The 25,000-nt window shown below is 43.9% G+C and overlaps 1 protein-coding gene across 1 annotated transcript in view; it reads left to right on the top strand.

Annotated features, from left to right (window-relative positions):
• Positions 1-25,000, top strand: part of LOC311226145 (FRAS1-related extracellular matrix protein 1-like) — a gene marked incomplete at its 3' end in the record, with an annotated part of 56,398 nt that overhangs the window by 267 nt on the left and 31,131 nt on the right. Inside the window, exons 2-8 of the mRNA XM_084311519.1 lie at positions 5,117-5,536; positions 6,031-6,125; positions 7,601-7,860; positions 10,580-10,779; positions 15,308-15,631; positions 16,418-16,526; positions 17,593-17,724. Coding sequence (XP_084167645.1) covers positions 5,297-5,536; positions 6,031-6,125; positions 7,601-7,860; positions 10,580-10,779; positions 15,308-15,631; positions 16,418-16,526; positions 17,593-17,724 — 1,360 coding nt within the window. The 5' untranslated portion in view covers positions 5,117-5,296. The remainder of the gene's footprint in view (positions 1-5,116; positions 5,537-6,030; positions 6,126-7,600; positions 7,861-10,579; positions 10,780-15,307; positions 15,632-16,417; positions 16,527-17,592; positions 17,725-25,000) is intronic.

Here is a 25,000-nt window from a genome sequence, read left to right as displayed (position 1 = left end):
CGCTGATACAGTAACAGTCTCGCCACCTGGCTTGGAATGGAAAAGTTAAGGATTTCTTCCTGTTCCGCTTGTCTTCCATCGTCTGTCTATTACTTCACACTCTCTCATTATCAACAACACACACATGCATAGGCACAGATACAAACACACACACACACACACAGACACACACGCACACACTCTGTTTTATAAGCTTGGCTGTAATTGGAGTGCTAAGAGTTTACTGGAAACTTCTCTCAAGTGTTTTTACAGTCACTTTAGCGAGTGGGACTCCGCGGGGCTGTAGGGGGGGGGGGGGTACCGGTCCGTACCTGTTGCACAACAGACAGGGCTTCTTCACGTAGAGTCAGCTTTCAAACAGCCGACTATACACAGCTAGACAGTGTGAACATTGCTGCCCATTCTACCGACGGAAAACTCAAACTATGGAGCCGTTTGTTGTGCTGTTATGGCATCATTATGTAATGATAGACTCTACGGCATTAGGAGTTAAACCGATACAGACAGACTGACTTTGAGTCTGAACAGAATGTAAACAGTTACTATCTGAGCTAAGCGGTGTTATTACAGGGCATCGTTGGCCAGCCTCACATGTTCAACATGTGTCCTCTTTACCCACACACACAGTAACAGCTGGTGAAACACAACAACAGCAGACATTCCATTGCTTTGTTTCGGTTCCCCTTGAAAAGCCTTTCTTTGAATATGTCCATCACTTACTACATCATATAGTTTCATGTCACAAAGATAGAAATGGCTGTAATAGACTGCCCTTGTTTCTCTGTGAACCATTGCCGCCCGTCTTAATCCAGCTCCTCTGTTGGGCAGAAGGAGGGCCGCAGCCTCACTAAACTAACCGAGCGAGGCACGTCTGGCTGAAGAGGAAGTGACACGCTGGCTCCAGTTGGTGCCCCCCTTGATCCCCCCCCCCCCCCCCCCCCCCCCACGATGCCATTTCCAGCATCTCTGCGAGGTCACACAGATTAACCCCTTGTTTCCTGCAATGGGGCTTATTTTGAAGTGAAATGGAGGGTGAAAGCCCCTTCCGACTGCTGGCTGCATGCTGTGGCTTTTTACTGCATGGCACCGAGGGGGCTGGTGTTAGCTGTTAGCCAAGCTAACAGTAGCAACATTATTAGATTAGATTAGATTAGATTAGATTAGAGTAGATTAGATTACATTACATTACATTACATTACATTAGATTAGATTAGATTGGATTAGATTAGATTAGATTAGATTAGATTAGATTAGATTAGATTGGATTGGATTGGATTAGATTAGATTAGATTAGATTAGATTAGATTAGATTAGATTAGATTAGATTAGATTAGATTAGATTAGATTAGATTCAAATGTATTGTCATCATACAGCACAAGTACAGTACAACGAAAAGAAGTTTGGCGTCCAACCAGAGAGCAAATGTAGCAGCAAAGTGCAACAGCAATATACAATGTACTGGGCCCAGGAGTTAAAAACGTTTAATCCCTATCCGATCAGATTTTTTAATCCCATTTTCTGTGCTCCAGGATCAGACAACTCCGACAGGCTTTGTCCCGGTATTTCAAAGCAACGCAGGATAGGAACACCTTGATCAAGATTCAGACTTTTCAAGATTACTAGATCCTGAATATCTGTGCTTTAATCCGATCTCCATCTAGTGCAGGGGTAGGCAACCCTAGGCACGCGTGCCTGCATAGGCACGCAGGGGCATTTTCATAGGCACAGAGGGCAGCATTAAAAGAAATTTAAGATTATATTAAATATAATATATATTATATTTTTTTTTTTGCTTTGAAATATTATAGTGAAATATTTTGCACTGTTGTCACATTTATCTTGTTGAAATCCTCCCACAGGTTCTTTTTACTACCACATATTTAATTGAGACCCTTTATTTGTTTATTATTTCAATGTAGCTGGAAATACATTGCTACATCATTCAGTAACATTTGCAGAGCCTTATAACAAAAACATTATTACGGTCACCACTGTGACCAGTGGGATTAATCAACACATTTTATTATTCATTTTTCTATTTCATGAACATTGCACATGTAAAAGCAATTTCTTTACTCAAAATGTGAGTATTACCAAGTCAACTTGTGTTCTTAAAACAATGACAATAAACATAGTTTTATTAGGTTGAAATAATGTGGTTGTGTACTTCTTTTTCTGTTAACTTATTATGGATTGAAAACTGAAAACCTTAATGCACAGTAACTGAACTCAATATTTTTAAGTTCTGGTAACTTATTATTATTATTTTTACAGTGTAGTCTTGCGATCAATCAAAATTATTTACACGATATACCTCACATTCACCCTCCATCCTGGTGTTCTCCATTAGGCCTGTAGGTGGAGCTATGACAGCACACGTACAGTACATGTGTCCAAAAATGAATGGGCAAATGTGAGTGAAATGGTCGCACTGTATGCAGCTGTTTGTCTGCATTGCATTCCCCCCCCCCCCCCCCCCCCACTCAGATTTAGGGTTGATACAACCATCATAATAATATTGTTAATAATAACAATAACAATAATGATGTAATAATGTAAAAATTATCATTAAAAGACCTGATTATGAGGAGAAAAAAAATTACGATGCATGGAATATTGTTGAGGCACACTAGTTACAACTATATTTCAAACAGGCACTCCATGTCAAAAAGTTGCTGACCCCTGATCTAGTGGATATGAAAAAGAATACAAGGAAGACAAGAGTCCACATTGCAGAGACATCTATCATGTCTAATTATATTGTTAAATACATAAAGGACATAAAATCATAATGGAATTGTAATATGAAAAAATACTCCCCACTAGGGTAACAACAAAACACATTAATTCAAAGGCAGCTGATCGTCAAGGCGTGCTTTGAGGAGCTGAATTCTAAGTGAGGTTTCAGTTTTCTGAAGGTGACGACAGACAGATGATGGACTTTTTTTTTGTTGAAGATATTTTTTCTTTAATCTAAATTACGTTTGTGATTGACAATCTTTGTTGTGACATTTGGTTGAAAACAAAATAGGTTGCACACCACAAATGTGACCAAAAAATTAAACATTTAATTGATTTGCCATGAAGGCTAAACATTTTGTATTATTTCAGTTAACAAACTTTGCCATCTTATTTGTATTGAAACATATTTTTAAAACGCTCAATTGCACATCTTGTCTTGCAATGAGCAGTGTTGAAGCGCGCCTGCGCAGGTGTGCTTGTTCATGGTAGTAGTGGCACTGTCTCCTAATATTATGCCACCCGGTCGGTTGGTTTGAAGCTCAGTATAGAGCGCTCTCCCTCAGGATCCGCGCGTCGTGGACAGACCCAGGCCACTTGACAACGCAGTTTGTGATGATGAGGTCGATGAGGTCAGCGTCGCACACAAGTTGGATGTTGACGCTGTGCCTCCCCATTCTGTTGACAAACTCCCATTCATTCTCACGAGGTGCTTGCACATGGGTGCAGTCGATTGGCCCAATAGTATTGGGCATATTCCCCAAAAGAAAAAAAGTTGCGCTTGGCCTGGTCAATCTGGTCATCCTTTGTAAATGAAACAAATTCATTGACCAGGCTGGCCAGTGCGATTTTCTGTTAAAATAAAAAACAAACACTTGAAGTGACGCCACGCTACTCTATTCTACCTGTTGTTCTTTACATAGCTATAGTAGCCTACATTGTGATAGCCTATCCCATTTTGACCACTGGTTATCCGGATTTGGTAATGCTGAAAAGTTTGTATCCGGATCAGAGTAATCCAATCCGATGTTGCTTTGAAAAAACTGCACAAAAATAAAATGGATTACGTGATCCTGGATAGCAAAACATTGGATTTTTCAAATCCGGATCAGTTTTATCTGGATTAAACCTTTTGAACAACCGGGCCCGCCCTGGTGATTAAACTGGGTACAAAATATACAAATGAGTACTACTGAGTGTAGTGCTAATCAGATGTATGTACAGAGTTGTAGTATTAATATGTAGAGGGATACAGGTGTAAAGACAGTATGGTAGTAGTCATACTGTCTAGCAGTGTAACTAGTAAGAGTAGGATATGTACAAATATAGATATAGTATCTACAGATATGTAAAAAGACTATGTGCAGGTAAATACAGACAGGTGTGGATAGATATATATGTGGTGAGAATAAATCATAAATCATACAGAGTTATTTGCAGGTGTATAAGTAAGTATATAGAGGGGTTATATGCAGGTATATTCAGACAAATATGGATATATTATGGATCATATATATATATATATATATATATATATATATATATATATATATATATATATATATATATATATATATATATATATATATATATATATATATATATATGTATATATGTGTGGTAAATATAAGAATATAAATGTAAAATATAAATATGGGTTATCAGGTTTCCGTGCAGGACCATGTGTACTGGAAGATCTCAATGTCCCAGAAAAATGGGAGAAATTCCCATCAATTGTATATTGATCTTAAAAACGATTGATTGTAAAGAATGACATCATCAAGGCATGTAGATTCATAATATATTTGTATTGAAAAGTAGGCTATTTTTGCTTACTTGGAATACATAAATATTTTATAAATAAAATAAGTCTTGTCAATTACGTTAATGGCCGGATAACGGAAACCCTGGCTGTACGTTAGCCAAGCTAATGTTAGGAAAGTTAGCATCATATGTTTAGCAACATTAGCAACATTTGCAACAGTCTCTAGTTCACTTTATGTGAGAATGCTTTGCATCTTGACTTTGTGTGTCCTATAGCTAAAGACAGAGAAGCCATGCCGTTATTAGTCTTGTGTCTTGTTGAGGAGTGGGTTCAGGTTTAAATGAGAGATCCTTGTGTTGAGGAGTGGGTTCAGGTTTAAATGAGAGATCCTTGTGTTGAGGAGTGGGTTCAGGTTTAAATGAGAGATCCTTGTGTTGAGGAGTGGGTTCAGGTTGGGATTCAGAGTTTGTTCTCATGAGTTTTTCCATTGAATCCAATTGAAAATGTTCTCCTTGTGCAGGTTGCAGTGCAGGTTGCAGTGATTGTAAATGTTCTCCCTGTGCAAGTTGCAGTGCAGGTTGCAGTGATTGTAAATGTCCTCCCTTGTGCAGGTTGCAGTGCAGGTTGCAGTGATTGCCGAAGGAAGATGACGGGTCTGATTGCAGTCAATTGGAAACATAAGGAACACAGAAACTGACATCTCCATCTTTGTCTTACTGTGGATCCTTCCCTTGTTCAAAATATCCCTGTTCATCCAAACCTGTGAAACTAGAGGACAGCGTTGATCCAAAATGGCTGCCATCATCAGGGCCGTCTCCTGGATGTTGGTGACCGTGGCGATGGTCCTGCCGCATGGCTGCAGCAGCGAGAGCCTGATCGTGGTGAACTCGGGCGTGGAGGTGACCCGGGGCAGGGCCGTGTTCGTGACCGACAGGGAGCTCCGCATCAGCGTGGAGCCCACAGTGGACTGTAAGGTGGAGGTGGTGCTGAACGAGCCCATCACTCAGCGAGTGGGGACACTGACGCCTCAGGTGGGGCACAGCTGCTCTCGGTGCAGGGCTCTTTTTGATGACAAAATCCCAAAAGTGTCATGATATCTCCAAAAAGGTTTCATGATATTGCCATCTGTGTCATGGTTTGAATTGGATTATTATACCATGGTATTATTTAAGTGCAAAAGTGCTGCCATGGCAATACATTACTTTTACCATGGCATTGCTATGGTACAACCGAAGATACCCTCAAACTATCATGATATCGTGACTCTTTTGTAAGGGCAACACTGCGTTTTTAAATTAAACATGCATAAAAAGTTATCTAAAGACTCTATATACTATTTATCCTACAGCTGAAATATGTTTTACTGCATGCGGTAAAGATTTATAAAAAAAATATATATATATATTTAAAAGATGATTGCTTGTGTATTGCTTGGTAAATGAGTTCCAATGCACTTTTATCCTGTATTCTAGCTGTGAGGTTGTGCATTATGTCATTGTCTGTACGGTTTATTGTGTTGATGCAGGTGTTCGACTGCCACTTCCTGGAAGACGAGGTGCGGTATGTTCATAACGGCAGTCCCCTCCTGGGGGAAGACACGGTGATGCTCCGGGTCTACAGGTCCGTTCATCCCACTTTAAATATACAGTATCAGAAATGTCTGTTATTGCCAAGTAAGCTTGCACATACAAGGAATCTGCCTTGGTCTTTTGGTGCGTCGACATTAACAGACAATTAAAGTATAATGAAATAAAATTGACTATATGAACTAAATTAGAATAACAATACAACATAATATAATATAGGACAGGGCTGTACAATTGTGCAGGATTGTAGTAGAGTATATACACTAAATTAGAATAGAAATACAGTGTTTAAAACCTGTATCTCTCTCTCAGGGTGCAGTTCCCTCTCTCAGGGTGCAGTTCCCTCTCTCAGGGTGCAGTTCCCTCTCTCAGGGTGCAGTTCCCTCTCTCAGGGTGCAGTTCTCTCTCTCAGGGTGCAGTTCTCTCTCTCAGGGTGCAGTTCTCTCTCTCAGGGTGCAGTTCTCTCTCTCAGGGTGCAGTTCATTCTCTCAGGGTGCAGTTCTCTCTCTCAGGGCGCAGTTCTCTCTCTCAGGGTGCAGTTCTCTCTCTCAGGGCGCAGTTCTCTCTCTCAGGGTGCAGTTCTCTCTCTCAGGGTGCAGTTCCCTCTCTCAGGGTGCAGTTCTCTCTCTCAGGGTGCAGTTCTCTCTCTCAGGGTGCAGTTCCCTCTCTCAGGGTGCAGTTCCCTCTCTCAGGGTGCAGTTCTCTCTCTCAGGGTGCAGTTCTCTCTCTCAGGGTGCAGTTCCCTCTCTCAGGGTGCAGTTCTCTCTCTCAGGGTGCAGTTCCCTCTCTCAGGGTGCAGTTCCCTCTCTCAGGGTGCAGTTCTCTCTCTCAGGGTGCAGTTCTCTCTCTCAGGGTGCAGTTCCCTCTCTCAGGGTGCAGTTCTCTCTCTCAGGGTGCAGTTCTCTCTCTCAGGGTGCAGTTCTCTCTCTCAGGGTGCAGTTCTCTCTCTCAGGGCGCAGTTCTCTCTCTCAGGGTGCAGTTCTCTCTCTCAGGGTGCAGTTCCCTCTCCCAGGGTGCAGTTCCCTCTCTCAGGGTGCAGTTCCCTCTCTCAGGGTGCAGTTCTCTCTCAGGGTGCAGTTCTCTCTCTCAGGGTGCAGTTCTCTCTCTCAGGGTGCAGTTCCCTCTCTCAGGGTGCAGTTCTCTCTCTCAGGGTGCAGTTCCCTCTCTCAGGGTGCAGTTCTCTCTCTCAGGGTGCAGTTCCCTCTCTCAGGGTGCAGTTCTCTCTCTCAGGGTGCAGTTCCCTCTCTCAGGGTGCAGTTCTCTCTCAGGGTGCAGTTCTCTCTCTCAGGGCGCAGTTCTCTCTCTCAGGGTGCAGTTCCCTCTCTCAGGGTGCAGTTCTCTCTCTCAGGGCGCAGTTCCCTCTCTCAGGGTGCAGTTCTCTCTCTCAGGGCGCAGTTCCCTCTCTCAGGACGCAGTTCTAGGCCTGGGTCCTACACAGTTTTAAAGCCTGACAGTCTTAAGTATAGTGAAGATTCTTATTTTAGTTTCTTCTTCATGATTTCCCCACAGGTTCACTGAATCAGACACGCTGATGGAGACGGTGACGTTGTCCGTGAGGGTGGTGGAGCCCGGGGTCAGCCTGGTGGAGCTCGGCAGCGCCCCTCTGGTGGTGCCTCAGTACTACGGCCTGTCCAACGCCCTGGACGGCTCCGTGCTGAGCATCGCCAGCCCGCCGGACGTCGCCTGTACCGTCCGACTGATGACCTCGGAGACCAGCGTGCCCTCTCTGGGTCAGCTGGTGAGGGAGGAAGACTCTGGACAGAGGAAGGGTAAACCACACCACTGATTTTATATGTCTGCACTTTATGTGCTCATTTTATGTCTATTCTATTGTACTATTTTATTGCACTGCACTATATTGCACTATTTTACTCTGTCTATTTTATCTTACTCTTCTTATTATTGTCTATTTAAAACAGAATCAAACCATAAACAAGGTGGCCTGTTGGGATGTTAGATCCTAATGTTAAAAACTGTGATTTTATATGTCTGCACTTGTGCTCATTTTATGGAGCACTTTTTGTGGAGCACTTTGAGCTGAAATGTCTGTATGAAAGGTGCTATACAAATAAAGTTTATTATTATTATTATTCAGTTTAAAAAAAAACTTGCATCTCAAGCAAAACATCAAGGATAGGCACAATAAAGTCATGGACTTAATTCCATTGTGCTCCTTGGTCTCAGACAACAATAATAATGCATCACAAGTATCTCATATCTCATGTACCGTTTGCATTTACAGTGTGATGAGTGTCATACATTAAGCTTGCAAGGAATCTGTAAAAGTAATATATAAACTAAATGAGAATAAAAATACAATAGAATAGAATATAGGACAGGGCTGTGTAATTGTGCAGGATTGTAGTAGAGTACACTAAATTAGAATAGAAATACAGTGCAATTGTGCAGGATTGTGCAAAACAATATGTAATCCAGGTAGGGTGTGTTAATGTAACACATTGTGACAGATCATGCTTATGTTCGTATAGTGCTATGATCCTGCATATATGGATCATAATGTATCACTTACAAGTATCTCATATCTCATCATGTGCCGTTTGGCTACTCAAAGCATTTACAGTGCAATGAGTGCCATACATGTTCAGTGTGGATGGACCCAATCGGGTTGAACCCTAAACATTAGTAGTATTAGTGTTATGGTCGACCAGATTTACACAGGAGCCATACTTAATACTGCTCTGTATTCTGTTAGATCTGGACTGTTTCTATAGACAAACCATAATACATGTTCTCAGAGACCCTACTACAGTATGTTGACATTTGGAATGCTATCAACACTGACAATACATTGGATAGTAGGGCTGTACCAAATGTAATTTTACATTAGAAGCTTCTATTGACGTTTTTGAATGAAGCTTCTAATGTCTATCGTCATATTTTATGACATACTCATATTTATTTATTTATAAAAGAATCCTCAAACAAAATCCTCAATTTGAATAAAGTGATTAATCTGATTAAATTAGTATTTTTTTTATTATTAAATCAACTTTCTTTAATGATTTTTTTTTTTATTTTAAAATTTTTTGAATACTGTTTTGGAGTCTAAATGTTTGTATTTTTTTGTAAGAATATAGGACAGGCACATATAAGCACTATGCTTCAGGCCCCGTTTAGACGGAAACGCTAGCAGGTGAATCCGCAAATATATTTTTTCGGATGTGCCTTTCGTTTATACGGAAACAGCGTTTTTACGGGGTGAAACCGCAAAAAAGTGAGCCTACCTTCCAGGGTGGAATTCCTAGAAACGCAAAAGCTTTGCGCTCTCGTCTAAACTGTTAAAACGTATAAATCTGATAAAACGATGACGAAAGGGTTGTCACGGCTCTGGTCGCGCGTACTGCTTACGTCACAGGTAGCAGGTATGCGCCAGTAGCCGAGACGTAAACAAAGCAAGTATGTCTGACTTATATCAACGGAGATCACCTGAAGGCTACATTGGCAGTACTTTTAACCCTTTCACTGCCACACGACAGAAGGTTAACCCTTTACTATCACACAACCGGCTGTCGTGTGGCAGTGAAAGGGTTAAATACACAAGAATCTGTCCCGCGGCGTGAGTGGACCCACTGTCTGTGAGTGACTCTGCTTTGGTGCAATCACATTCCCCATCCACAGTCTGCGAATCAGAGGCAGAGTAGGGCGGGTCTTCACAGCACGTCATGTGACATATGCGCCAATCGTGTGACAGTGGGGCTCCGTCGTCTCGAGTCGTTACAGCGTCGTCTGCACGCAGAATTCCATCCCAAAACGCTCGTCTAAACGTAAAATTAAAAGTGAAACCGCAAGATGACTTTTGCGGTTTCTGTTCACAAAACGCTCGTCTAAACGGGGCCTCAGTCTGTATCTTTTCAGTCACTGTAAAAATCAAATATTGATAAATGATGGTGTATATTGTATTGTGTGAGATGATGACTGAAAAAATTAACGACTACTACTACTACTAATAATATAACTCATCAGTTTCGTCAACATAAAGAATCCAATAAGGGCACGGTTGGTACGAAAGTGATGGTGACGTCTTGATGGAGCGCAGAGCGCAGATCACATCATTTATGATAAATGTTTTATAAAAATGTTTATGATGAGTCATATACTATAATAGTATAATACTATAATATTAGTGTAGCCTGATCTTTATCTGCAACTGTGAAGAAAAACCCCATTGGTTTAAACAGAATAAATAGACGCATACATTTCTTTTTTTAAGTTTCGAATGTTGATTTATAATTCGAATGTCAACGTTATGAATGAAGCTTCGAAGCTTCGAACTAGTTGGTACAGCCCTATTGGATAGTGAATACAAATGAACAGGAGGGCCGATACTGTACACATTCAACTTAAAACAACTACCAACACAAAATCCTCTTTCTCCAATGCGGTTCCCCATATATCCTGTTACATTAAGCTTGCTACATGTTCCACGCTCACTCCCGGCTTGACCCTCCCACGTTCTCCTCTCTGCAGGCCGGCAGACCGGTGCGCCCTGTCCGGGGAACAAGCCCTGCCTCCACGACACCAAGGAGGTGCGCTTCCTCAAGACCAGCTGCCAGGAGTTCCTGACCTCCGGTCTGAAGTACCAGCATCTCAGCCCGCCCTCCCCAGAGATCGACTACATCCCCCTCAGGGTGGAGCTCAGAGACCAGGCCTCCAGAGCCCTGCTAGAGGTATGGTCAGATCAGAGGGAGCCCTGCTAGAGGTATGGTCAGATCAGAAGGAGCTCTGCTAGAGGTATGGTCAGATCAGAAGGAGCTCTGCTAGAGGTATGGTCAGATCAGAGGGAGCCCTGCTAGAGGTATGGTCAGATCAGAAGGAGCCCTGCTAGAGGTATGGTCAGATCAGAAGGAGCCCTGCTAGAGGTATGGTCAGATCAGAAGGAGCCCTGCTAGAGGTATGGTCAGATCAGAGGGAGCCCTGCTAGAGGTATGGTCAGATCAGAAGGAGCTCTGCTAGAGGTATGGTCAGATCAGAAGGAGCTCTGCTAGAGGTATGGTCAGATCAGAGGGAGCCCTGCTAGAGGTATGGTCAGATCAGAAGGAGCCCTGCTAGAGGTATGGTCAGATCAGAGGGAGCCCTGCTAGAGGTATGGTCAGATCAGAGGGAGCCCTGCTAGAGGTATGGTCAGATCAGAAGGAGCCCTGCTAGAGGTATGGTCAGATCAGAAGGAGCCCTGCTAGAGGTATGGTCAGATCAGAAGGAGCCCTGCTAGAGGTATGGTCAGATCAGAGGGAGCCCTGCTAGAGGTATGGTCAGATCAGAAGGAGCTCTGCTAGAGGTATGGTCAGATCAGAAGGAGCTCTGCTAGAGGTATGGTCAGATCAGAAGGAGCCCTGCTAGAGGTATGGTCAGATCAGAAGGAGCTCTGCTAGAGGTATGGTCAGATCAGAAGGAGCCCTGCTAGAGGTATGGTCAGATCAGAAGGAGCTCTGCTAGAGGTATGGTCAGATCAGAGGGAGCCCTGCTAGAGGTATGGTCAGATCAGAAGGAGCCCTGCTAGAGGTATGGTCAGATCAGAGGGAGCCCTGCTAGAGGTATGGTCAGATCAGAGGGAGCCCTGCTAGAGGTATGGTCAGATCAGAAGGAGCCCTGCTAGAGGTATGGTCAGATCAGAAGGAGCCCTGCTAGAGGTATGGTCAGATCAGAAGGAGCCCTGCTAGAGGTATGGTCAGATCAGAGGGAGCCCTGCTAGAGGTATGGTCAGATCAGAAGGAGCTCTGCTAGAGGTATGGTCAGATCAGAAGGAGCTCTGCTAGAGGTATGGTCAGATCAGAAGGAGCCCTGCTAGAGGTATGGTCAGATCAGAGGGTTACAGTAGAGGTATGGTCAGATCAGAGGGAGCTCTGCTAGAGGTATGGTCAGATCAGAAGGAGCCCTGCTAGAGGTATGGTCAGATCAGAAGGAGCTCTGTATGGTCAGATCAGAAGGAGCCCTGTATGGTCAGATCAGAAGGAGCTCTGTATGGTCAGATCAGAAGGAGCTCTGTATGGTCAGATCAGAAGGAGCCCTGCTAGAGGTATGGTCAGATCAGAAGGAGCCCTGCTAGAGGTATGGTCAGATCAGAAGGAGCCCTGCTAGAGGTATGGTCAGATCAGAAGGAGCCCTGCTAGAGGTATGGTCAGATCAGAAGGAGCCCTGCTAGAGGTATGGTCAGATCAGAAGGAGCCCTGCTAGAGGTATGGTCAGATCAGAAGGAGCCCTGCTAGAGGTATGGTCAGATCAGAAGGAGCCCTGCTAGAGGTGTGGTCAGATCAGAGGGAGCCCTGCTAGAGGTGTGGTCAGATCAGAAGGAGCTCTGCTAGAGGTATGGTCAGATCAGAAGGAGCCCTGCTAGAGGTATGGTCAGATCAGAAGGAGCCCTGCTAGAGGTATGGTCAGATCAGAAGGAGCCCTGCTAGAGGTATGGTCAGATCAGAAGGAGCTCTGCTAGAGGTATGGTCAGATCAGAAGGAGCCCTGCTAGAGGTATGGTCAGATCAGAAGGAGCCCTGCTAGAGGTATGGTCAGATCAGAAGGAGCCCTGCTAGAGGTATGGTCAGATCAGAAGGAGCTCTGCTAGAGGTGTGGTCGGATCAGAAGGAGCCCTGCTAGAGGTATGGTCAGATCAGAAGGAGCCCTGCTAGAGGTATGGTCAGATCAGAGGGTTACAGTAGAGGTATGGTCAGATCAGAAGGTTACAGTAGAGGTGTGGTCAGATCAGAAGGTTACAGTAGAGGTATGGTCAGATCAGAAGGTTACAGTAGAGGTGTGGTCAGATCAGAAGGTTACAGTAGAGGTGTGGTCAGATCAGAAGGTTACAGTAGAGGTACAGTATGGTCAGATCAGAGGGTTACAGTAGAGGTGTGGTCAGATCAGAAGGTTACAGTAGAGGTCAGATCAGAAGGTTACAGTAGAGGTGTGGTCAGATCAGAGGGTTACAGTAGAGGTGTGGTCAGATCAGAGGGTTACAGTAGAGGTGTGGTCAGATCAGAGGGTTACAGTAGAGGTGTGGTCAGATCAGAGGGTTACAGTAGAGGTGTGGTCAGATCAGAAGGTTACAGTAGAGGTACAGTATGGTCAGATCAGAAGGTTACAGTAGAGGTGAGGTCAGATCAGAAGGTTACAGTAGAGGTATGGTCAGATCAGAAGGTTACAGTAGAGGTATGGTCAGATCAGAGGGTTACAGTAGAGGCATGGTCAGATCAGAAGGTTACAGTAGAGGTATGGTCAGATCAGAGGGTTACAGTAGAGGTATGGTCAGATCAGAAGGTTACAGTAGAGGTATGGTCAGATCAGAAGGTTACAGTAGAGGTATGGTCAGATCAGAAGGTTACAGTAGAGGTGAGGTCAGATCAGAAGGTTACAGTAGAGGTGTGGTCAGATCAATAGGAGCTCACAAAAATGAAATCGCTAGCTCACTGAAATCGCTAGCTACCGTACTGTACTTGCAATGATGATGTAATATGTCTCGTGAGTGAGTAGGCATCTCGCGAGTCATACGCGACTAGTGAGATATCTAGTTCCTATGCAACCAGTAACCTTGCAAGCTTTCAACACCGTCTGTAACTAAGGTTAAACTAAGTCTGTAGTGTGGTAGTGTAAGTGGTAACCCTTTGTAGTGTGGTAGTGAAAGGTTAAGCATATGTAGTGTGGTAGTGAAAGCGTTAACCTTCGGTAGTGGGGTAGTGAAAGGGTTAATCCTTTGCGCAGCGGACTAAGCGCTCGTCACCAACGCGAGAGACACTGGTATCGAATCCGGCTGTCAGCGTTGCCTCCGGCTTGGCCGGCCGTCATACTAGCTCAATTGGCAGAGTCAGCGGGAGGGAAGCCGGTGGGGTGGTAATCTGGTCATTGTAAACAGCGACTCCTACAGGTCAGTCAGGGCACTTGCACAGCGAGGGAGGGAGATGGTGTGACCTCCCACACGTTACACCTCACCAATGAGAGTCCGCGCTGGCAGGTGAAAAGATGCTGCTGGCTGTCTCCTATGTCTTGGAGGAAGCATGTGATAGACTTCAGGGCTCCCTAGACCGACCAGTGGGGGGCACATGCGTGCAACGACCAGGAAGGGGAGGGGGGAATTGGCATAACGACTAAATTGGGATGGGAGAAAAACACAGAAAAACAGGAGGAGAAAAAGTGGATTAAAAAAAAGCATCCAGAATGCATTTTTCTGTCTAACATGTGGGTTCTTGAAGAGTTTGAATAAGCTTTTGAGAACGTTCTGTACTGTTTGAGGTTCAAATATAAAGCACACACATTGTAACAAAGCATAGACTAAAAATAATACTATTCCTGCTTGATGACCTGATAAAGGAAATTGAGGATATGAATCATTAATAGTTTCCATAGTTTCTTTCCCTTTTACAAAAGAAATACAATGTATTTATGATCCTTCTGAATTGACACAGGAATATAAGTGAGGAAGACAGAATCAGATAGTCGGATCTCTGGAGGTGTTCTAGGTTAGGATTAGCATCTCAGATGAGAGGAGGTGTGTGTAGTTGGCAGTCAAAATGTGTTATACCAATTCTGTAGATCATTCACACTATTTCACTACAGTGTGTATCTGGAAGGGTGCAGATCGGGGATGTCTGCAGGGTTTAGTAAAAGGCGGTGTGTAGGTTATAATTGGTGAGTGATAAAACACTTTATTTATCCACTTCTCTCCTTGTAATCTGCCCGTGGCTGTCAGCGTTGAAAGCTAGCTCTGTTGTGGCGGCTGAGTGGCGCAGTGGGCAAGGCGCTCGCCACCAACGCAGGAGATGCTGGTATCGAGCCCAGCTCTCGGCGTTGCTACCGGCTTGGCCGGTCGTCATACTAACACAATTGGCAAGTGTTAGGGGTGGGAAAGCCGGTGGGTGGGGATTGGACATTGTGGACAGCGACTCCTACAGGTCGGTTGGTGCGCCTGTACAGCAGAATCAGGAAGTAACGGGGGCAGCGTGAGCCTCCCACGCGTTACTCCTCGACACTGAGAGATGCAAGGCTTGGTCCTCACTGCAGCCGACCAGTGGGAGGCATAGTCTAGCAACGTTCGAGACAGGGGAGGGAAGAATTGAAGGGAGAATTGGCGAGGCGAAATTGGGATGGGAGAAAAATAGAAAATAAGGAGAAAAAGTGGATAAAAAAAAGAAAGCTAGCTCTGTTATCAAGCCCTTACCATTATTGTATACCATAACACATCTTTCTTCATTAACCCCTTCCTTCCCCCCCTCAGACGGAGGCCGTGTGGCTCCCGGTGCTGATCCACGGGGCCATGCAGAACCAGCCTCCCCAGGCCGCCTTCATGGCCTCCTTCATCCTGGAGGTGGACCAGTTCATCCTCACCCCGCTCACCACCGCCGCGCTGGACGGCACGGACCACGAGACCCCCCGGGAGAAGCTGGTCTTCAACGTGACCGTGCCCCCCGCCGAGGGCTACATCACCCACCTGGACGACCACACCAAGCCCTGCCGCTCCTTCACCTGGCTGGACCTGCACGAGATGAGGGTGGCCTACCAGCCGCCCAACAGCAGTCACCCGCAGAGGAGGAACTACGAGGTACTGGACGCTACCTCCCAAAGAGCTGGACAGTGGATAGCGGGGTGTAAAGTACTCGAGTAATTGGACTTTGTTACAATACTTAAGTACTGTTTTTGGGGATTTGTACTTTACTCTAGTATTATTAGGTTTGTATACTTGTACTTTTACTCCATTACATTTCAGAGAAAAAAAACATACTTTTTACTCCTCACATTTAAAATGCAGTCCTACAAAGTACAAAGTACAAATCTCGCAGGTCCAACTTTTTTAATTAGTATATTTGTTTCTCTGGCCGAACTAACGTTAACGTTATTAATCCTGCGGCCGCGCTTTATTTAAAAACAGCCAATCAAATCCCCATGAATGGAAAATGAACCCGCCCATACCCATGCTGATTGGTCCTTGTGCAAGACTAGAAAGCGGGGATCTTTGATTAAACACCTGCTATCAGAAAAAAGGTTTTTACTTTTACTTTTCAGTACTTAAGTACATTTAAAAGTAGAAACTCTTTAACTTTTTACTCAAGTGTGTTTTTAGCCAGATACTCTGACTTTTACTTGAGTAAGATTTTGAGACGGTACTGATACTTTCACTTAAGTATAATTTCTGGGTACTTTTTACACCCCAGTTGAAAGGTAGAAACTACACAGGGGGGAAAACTCCCCGCATCTCTGATTGAATCTGGGTAGAATCCAGTTTGTGCCCCCACTTCACGTTATTATAATTTCAAAACGTTGATGTAATTTATAATTACAGAGGCCTCACCTTTGAAAGGAATGCTGTTGCTCGTGTGTTTTCCTCCAGGTGGAGTTCCAAGTCATAGACGGTTCCTATGCAACCAGCCCACCGATCATGGTCCACTTCTCCATCAGGGTGGCGGAAACTAATGCACCGCGAGTCTCCTGGAACATGGGTATATATGAACCCTCATCTACGATGCTCAGGCAGATGAGTTTATCTTCCACTCGCTTGTCATAAATGCCACAATACTGTAAAAGAGGAGAGATTCATGCAAACCATATTTTATTACTTTTACATTATCCACTCTCTCAGTCAGATAATAAAATATGTATTTAGAATGTCAGGCCATTCAAGAGAATATAGAGACCATGCCAGACTTTCCTCATGTCAGAAAAAAAGTGTACAGTATGTCGATTTTATTGTTTGTCCACCAGTGTTTTATTCATTTGATTCTTTTATTGTGTGTCCATTTATGTCTTAACATATGTCAACCATGAGAGCTATTGGATAACCAAGGGGATCAATAAAGTATCTACCTACGCTATCTATGTATCTATCTATCTATCTATCTATCTATCTATCTATCTATCTATCTATCTATCTATCTATCTATCTATCTATCTATCTATCTATCTATCTATCTATCTATCTATCTATCTATCTATCTATCTATCTATCTATCTATCTATCTATCTATCTATCTATCTATCTATCTATCTATCTATCTATCTATCTATCTATCTATCTATCTATCTATCTATCTATCTATCTATCTATCTATCTATCTATCTATCTATCTATCTATCTATCTATCTATCTATCTATCTATCTATCTATCTATCTATCTATCTATCTATCTATCTATCTATCTATCTATCTATCTATCTATCTATCTATCTATCTATCTATCTATCTATCTATCTATCTCTCTATCTATCTATCTATCTATCTATCTATCTATCTATCTATCTATCTATCTATCTATCTATCTATCTATCTATCTATCTATCTATCTATCTATCTATCTATCTATCTATCTATCTATCTATCTATCTATCTATCTATCTATCTATCTATCTATCTATCTATCTATCTATCTATCTATCTATCTACCTACCTACCTATCTATCTATCTATCTATCTATCTATCTATCTCTCTATCTATCTATCTATCTATCTATCTATCTATCTATCTATCTACATCACACTTAGTCTAAGTATTAATGTTATCTTCGTAGGGCTTGATCTACTGGAGGGGCAGTCGCGCCCGATCACATGGGAGGAGCTCCAGATTGTGGACAATGACAACATCAATGCGGTCTACCTGGTTGCTGTGGACGGGCCTCTCCATGGACGCCTCAGTGTCAGAGGTGAGGGGTCAGAGGTCACTGGACCACATGAAACTGGACTTTGAAGAAGTCTTTATTCGTAGCACATTGCTATATCGTCATGTGCGAGATGGGCGACACGTAGGAGACACAAACATGCATTTTTTTGGGTCGCCGTTGAAAATGTCTCTCTGCGCTCGACCCATCCCGTCGTCCTTCCCCCCAGCTGGGGAGCAGACATTGGTTGTGGCGTGGGGCCAATCCAAGTGCTCCTGTCCGTCTGTTCTGCATGTTTTTCCATTGCTTTTCTTTTACATTGGAAAGACTTGCGAGCACGGGGGGAGAACATGCAAACTCCACACAGAAAGGCCCGGGAGATATCCCACCTGGGTAACTGGCAACCCGGCAAAAATCAAACCCAGGACCTTCTTGCTGTGAGGCAGCAGCGTTAACCACTACAGCACTGTACCGCCATCACAATGGAGACAGTGCTCAGTGATGTGAGCCTTTAGCAGACGCAGGGTCATGTGTGACCTTTAGCAGACGCAGGGTCATGTGTGACCTTTAGCAGACGCAGGGTCATGTGTGACCTTTAGCAGACGCAGGGTCATGTGTGACCAGAGAGCAAACTCGTACCCAGGTCAAGGAGGCGGGGCTTGAAGGTTTGCTCTGTGAGACCAGCAGGCAGAGTTCATTTCACCAATTTTGTAATCCTATTGTTCTGTTGTGGGGGGGGGGGGTGATAGCTGGGGAAAACAGTTAGGCCAGCGGAAACCCGTCCAATCTTTTGCCGTCGACTAAACACACTTTGGAAGTACTATTACAGTCTGTCTAGGGGAAAAAAGAGGTACATTGACATAATTGCAGGGGTGTAAAAAGTACCCAGAAATTATACTTAAGTGACCATGGGTGTAGTTACGCTTTAAAGGGGCACTTCACCAAAAAACAATGCTGATTTATTTTGCACACAATTTCACACAAAACTCACAAAAATCTTTTGAATATGTGACGTCATCGGGGACATTCAATCCTTGTGTTGTGATCATTACAGCTCCATGAAATTATGTATGTATAATATATACATCACAACAGTGTTGTTTTTTGGTGCCCACAAAGACACATTCAATGGCTATGAAATTATTTGAATCGTTTCACTATATTAACTTTCTCCATTAACCCTTTCACTGCCACACTACAGAAGGTTAACCCTTTACTATCACACTACCGTCGGTAGTGTGATAGTAAAGGGTTAACCTTCTGTAGGTGGCAGTGAAAGGGTTAACCTGCTGTCTGTTGTGTGACAGTGAAAGGGTTAACCGTTTGGTAGTGTGGCAGTGAAAGGGTTAAAGGGAAACTCCAATACAAAACAACATTAAACTAATTGACTAGATTTAACTATTACTGAGGAATTCTCTGTGTGTGGCTGGCCAACGCAATAGTGGGAAGGTGCTATTTGGTAGAAGAACTATATGTCATAATGACCCTCACTCAATTCTAATTAACTACAATAGTTTCCTGATACCCTGATCATCTCTTTATCAGCTTCCAGACTCTCTCTCTCTCTCTCACCAGTTAATGGAATAACCAGAAGTAAAAGCTTGGCCCTCCCCTCCTTGTTTGTGTTTGACAACCTTTGACTGACTGTTGTCTGATGCCCGGCCTTTTTTTCGCCGCAGTGTAGTGCCAACCTGCTCATCGGGAGCAGTTAGGGGTTAAGTGTCTTGCTCAAGGACACTTCGACACGCTGCCCGGGAAGAGCGGGAATCGAACCGGGAACCTCCGGATCACCAGACAATTGCTCCACCTCCCGAGCCACTGTCGCCCCCCATGTACAGAGCTAGCTGTGGACTCATTTTACTCTGTATTAACCCTTTCACTGCCACGCAACAGAAGGTTAGGCCTTTACTATCACACAACCGACGGCGATGCTCCATCATTAGCATCATTAGCTCTGCAAATGCGGAGCTAATGATGCTAATGATGGAGCATCGCCGTCGGTTGTGTGATAGTAAAGGGCTAACCTTCTGTATTGTCACAGTGAAAGGGTTAACCGGCTGTTGTGTGGCAGTGAAAGGGTTTTAAAGCAACCTTTCTATAAATACAAGAAGAATTCCCATTTTAATTAAGTATCCACTGAAACCAGGAATCATAATGTCGCTTTGATATTGAACGGATTAGAGCACCAATTGAAAGATCCCTAACTTACACACAGAATCGTCTTTTTATTAGTGCTGTCAGGCGATTTTTACCGATACCGATATACCGATATTGTCCAACTCTTAATTTCCGATACCGATATCAACCGATATCAACCGATACCGATATATGAAGGGTTCCCCCCCCCCAAAAAATGGAATAATTTCAGGTAATTAACATTACATATCTCTTGTTGTGGAATTAACACAACATTATGCATACTTTTGACAATAAATAAACTCTGAATTTGTTCTTACTTGCTTGCCTGGGTAAATAAAGGTTATAGAAATGTAAAAAAATAATAAAATAAAAATTTCTTTTGGAAAACCGATACCGATATTTTCCGATATCACATTTTAATGCCGATAATATCTGAGATCCATAGATGTCCCTAGAATCAGATACCAAGAACATGCAAATGGACCATTTTAAAATGGAATGGAATGAATGAGATTAAAAAATATTAAAGAAAAGAAGGGAAAAAAAAGAATCTTTTATTAATTTTTATTAATTTTCATAACGCGATCATTTGCTGTGTAATTAATTAATCTAATTAACGCGATAAACTGACAGCCCTACTTTTTATCTTCATCCTGTGTGGTGTGTTCTGAGACACCGAAAACTCCCAGAGAAGAAGGTCTCCGGGCCCTCATTCATCAACGTGGACGTAGAACTTGACCTACTTCCACACGTAAGCACGGAATGTAGAAAAGGGAAGTCGGCATTCATCACACGTGCGTACGCAGGCTCTATGGTCCTCCGTGTTGATGAATACCACTTTGTTCTACCGTCAATGCTCGTGCATGATTATCCATATATGGTCATGAAAATGAGGAAACACCCCCCATGGGATGTGAAATAATGGACCGACCCGAGCGGGACTCCGAGAAACTCCACGGAGAATTCACTGCTGTCGAACCAAGAAGACACTATCGCGTATTATGATTTATGGGATAAATAAAAGGCGGACTTGTAAACGGTGATGTCAGATATCAACGGCTCCCTAAGACCATTGCTGCAATTCTGCCTGGACAGCTCAAAATACTAATAAAGACCGTTCGTTGACCACTGTTTGGCGTTGGTTGTGTGTCATTATAACCGTGCTGTAATATGAATGCCTTTATTAGTTGTGTTCGATTGGCTATATGATTTTTAGAGGCATCTATTTTGTTGTCGGCTAATAAAGACCGCGCTGGAATATGACTGCCTTTTCCCGCGTTGTTTGATTAATACCCACGGATTAAAGTTCTCCTCAATTCTATTCCAAATCGCGATGGATCTCCCGTCAATTTTCTACCTGCTGCATATGATTTCTAGAGGCATACTACAATCTATTTTGATGTCAGTATTGGGTAGCCTATATAAACAATATAATACGAGAGCATATACAAGAACAATGAATCTCACTGCATGTATGATGTATCCTGCCTTTCAATACATGAACTTGAATTCCATCATGTTTGTGTGCGGGACTCAAGGCTGCTGTCACAATGGGTGGTACCGCCGTACAGTAATAATAACAGTCCACACAATATCACGATCCATGCCATAGCCTATGTTCCATTAGGACATGATCTGTGACGACAAATGTTCTAGAATGTTTGATTAAGATATCATACTCTGACAGCATGCCTATGACTATGACTCTATGAGCAACAAAAACGCGAACTTGAATCCCATCATATAGTCTGTCCACTATCTGCATGGTGTCATTGCAATGCGTTTTCTATTCTTTCTTGTACAGTAAAAAGGGGGAAGAACACTATATTCATATGACTTATTCTGCTTACAGCTTCGAAATTCCACTTGTTTCGTTTAACGTAAAGCCTTTTAAATATAATCAAAACGTTCCCGTGTTTCGGCGGTCTGTGCGCAAAATAATAACGAGTTGAGCTTTATGATTTATGATGAATTGAAAATGGGGGACCCTGATGTAAACAGGACGAAAGTTGGTCTGCATCCCCAATTAACAATTGTATGTACTGAGCTGTACTGTACTGTACCCATTCTGCAATCTGTTAATAAACTTTTCAATCAATCAATCAATCAAGCTACGCGGAGCGCAGTCAGTCAGTAGCCTACACCCCGTATATTCCGATAACGCTATATAAACCATGCTGCATTCATTCTGAGAGAAAGATCTATTATTCCAAATGCTATTTATAGGGTTTTGACCATAATTACACTACTGTTGCTATCTTACAATGAACTATAATGAACTACGGTTCATACAGAACATCCAGTGTTATTATGCACAGAAGCTCATTTCCTTGTTGTAATAATATATTCTACCACTGGGCGCGAGGTACGCCAGGTCTGACCTGTGCGTAGATGTACGCACGAAGTCAAGTTCAAGTTCAAATTGATGAATCCCACTCTTTGCTTAGAAATGATCGTACGCACGGGTTACGCACAGATCTGTGCGTAGAACACGTTGATGCATGAGGGCCCTGGCCTTTTCTGCCCTTTTTTATTCCACGTGCTTCCCGTCCGTCGGGGACCTTGGTGTGGCGGGGGAAGCAGATGTGCAGTGGCCCCCGCATGGGTTTCCTAATCAGGTGTAAACTGAGCCGCGGCCACTTCGCCAGGGGGCCTTACAGGCAGCGACAGAGCTGTCTCACTCTGGCCTGGCGTCTGGCCTTCCGCCCCAGCGCACGGGGAGATGTGGTTGCACAGGGGCGCGCGGGAAAGGCAGATTGGAGTGACTTATGCCATTTCATGCCGCGATGCGCAAAGAGCAGATGCGCTGTCCCCTCGAACTTTTAGTTTCCTGCCAGCAGGGAGACTGTGGAGGGGGGGGGGGGGAATAGGGAGGCAGTCGGGGCTCTATGGGAACCTGACGGAGGCTGAAAGGACTTAACCTTTCATGGCTGCTTTGGACCAACAGAGGGAGAGAAACGCTTGGAGTCAGTGGCTGGAGTTGAGGAGACCTTTATGACTGGGTTTGGATTTGAATGCCTCACAATCACATTGGCACAATGAAACATTCCATCAAGGTCTTTCAGGACCTTTCAGGCAGGCCAACCGAGACAGTCTATAGGTTTTATAACAGGATGATAGTTGGATGTTTTGCAGAACTTGCGTCCCATTAGGCGACTCTCCAGCTCCCCTGTTCAACGGTATAGCACCTGCTTCAGTAACTCTCAACGTGGTTTTTAATGACTCTGTATGGATTGTCGCCATTTCACAAACTAATAACCCACACACCCCTAAAGAAATCCTGCCAAAAGTACCACAGCTCCCACGTGGCTTTAGGCCCGCAGGAACCTGTCTGCCGACGGTCGCTGGCACACACAAGTCTCAGAGGGGAACTTGGCGGGAGGAGGGAATTGGTGACCCTTGAACCTGCGACTAGGGGACAATGACGCTGGGGACAGTCACCACAGGGTTGGTCCAATGCCTTCAGCCAAATGGATGGCTGCCTGTCCCTCCCTCCGTTCGCTCACACACACACACACACACACACACACACACACACACACACACACACACACACACACACACACACACACACACACACACACACACACACACACACACACACACACACACACACATGCAAACACACACTGTCCTCCCAAGTTGTAAAGTAACACGTTCGTTTTTTTTGGGCCTGTTGCCCAACGCCACCTTTGGGCCCAATTACCAAGTTGTTTCTCTCGGTTGGACTTGTAGCCAGTTTCCCCTGGTAAAGTTGCTAATGAGGTACGGCGCGCGACCATTCATCACTCAATCTGTCTGGCGACCTTGCCCTTCTGTCTCTCTGGCAAGCAACGGAGGCCCCATCCTGGCACTGGGCAGCCACAGCATGCTAACCCTTGGAAAGACGGCATTTTACCCACTGGTGTTTTCAGCAAAGGCGGGAAAAACCCCAGCCAGCGAGCGTGCCTTTAGGCGCGCATAGAACGTTGTTATTTCCAAGTGACAATATGCGTTAATTGAAAATACAGTGTGGTAAATGGTAATTGAATGAAAACATGTAGCTTGGCTAGAAGGAAGGTTGTCCATTTTGGAGTGTGTGCGTCAGAACACATGTTTAACAGTATGCCAGGTTTTGTATGGTCTTTGGTTCTTTAGCATAATGCAGCCTGCAGACGCTGTGAGCTGCCACTAGGGGTGTCTGTATGTCTGTCTAGCCGAGACCAGATGTGTAGACGGATACCATCTGCACCTTTCACAGACAGAAGGTACCAATTGAAGGTTTTTATTTTTAAACCGCATTTCGATGTATGAAAGTCAAACTGCATCATTATTAAAGCCAATCGATTTTGTGATGGAACCCAAAAATCTGTCAACTATATATGGGGTGATGAATAACTGTCAATACTTGTCCACTAAATAATGTGTGTGGACACCGTTAGCCTAGTTACAAAATCCATATGTGTACATACAGTACATACAGTACAAAGATGCATATTGAAAAGTCTACTTTAAAAGGAATACAGTGATGCTCATTAAATTGGGGCAACAGCGGCTCTGGAGGTATAGTGCTGTCGTCTGGTAATCCGGAGGTTCCCGGTTCGATTCCCGGTTCCTCCCGGGCAGCGTGTCCAAGGTCCCTTGAGCAACCTGCTCCCGATGAGCGGGGGGGGCACCTTCGCATCGCTGCCTCCGCCGTCGGTCGGCGTGTGAATGTGCGAGTGAACGGTTCAAATGTGAGGAGGAAATTATAAAGCGCTTTACCATTTAAATAAGATGTCCTCTCTCCCTCTCTGGTGGGAAGACCTCCGTGTTACATTAACCTGTTAGGCTCTAGCCCTATTTTCAGAAAACACGCCTGAAAGTACATGCCCAAGTAAATGGAAGATTGCTCCACTTCTTGGTATCTAGGGACATCTATGGACCTGGGGGAATGTATTCCCAGTGTCAGGAATATGGTGTCTGTTACTCTGCTTGAGTAAATTGTAATGAAACAGAGGAGAATATAAATCGTAATTTTTCTTTGCATCTTTGACAGTGAACATGCTAACGTTGTGGTTGGGCATATTTCCCTCACTGAGCTCGTTCAGTACCTTCTTGAGATCAAGTGTACAAAGAATCTAAGCAGAATGAATAAAGGGAAGATGATTAAACAGAAGGATTTGTAGATAAAGTACTGAATTATAATCCATTTGAATTATAC

Source organism: Notolepis coatsorum (genome assembly GCF_963971535.1).
Source record: "Notolepis coatsorum genome assembly, chromosome: 3".
Lineage (NCBI taxonomy): Eukaryota > Metazoa > Chordata > Actinopteri > Aulopiformes > Paralepididae > Notolepis > Notolepis coatsorum.
Note: the sequence above shows the minus strand (reverse complement) of the source record. Positions and strands in the feature narration are given on the sequence as shown.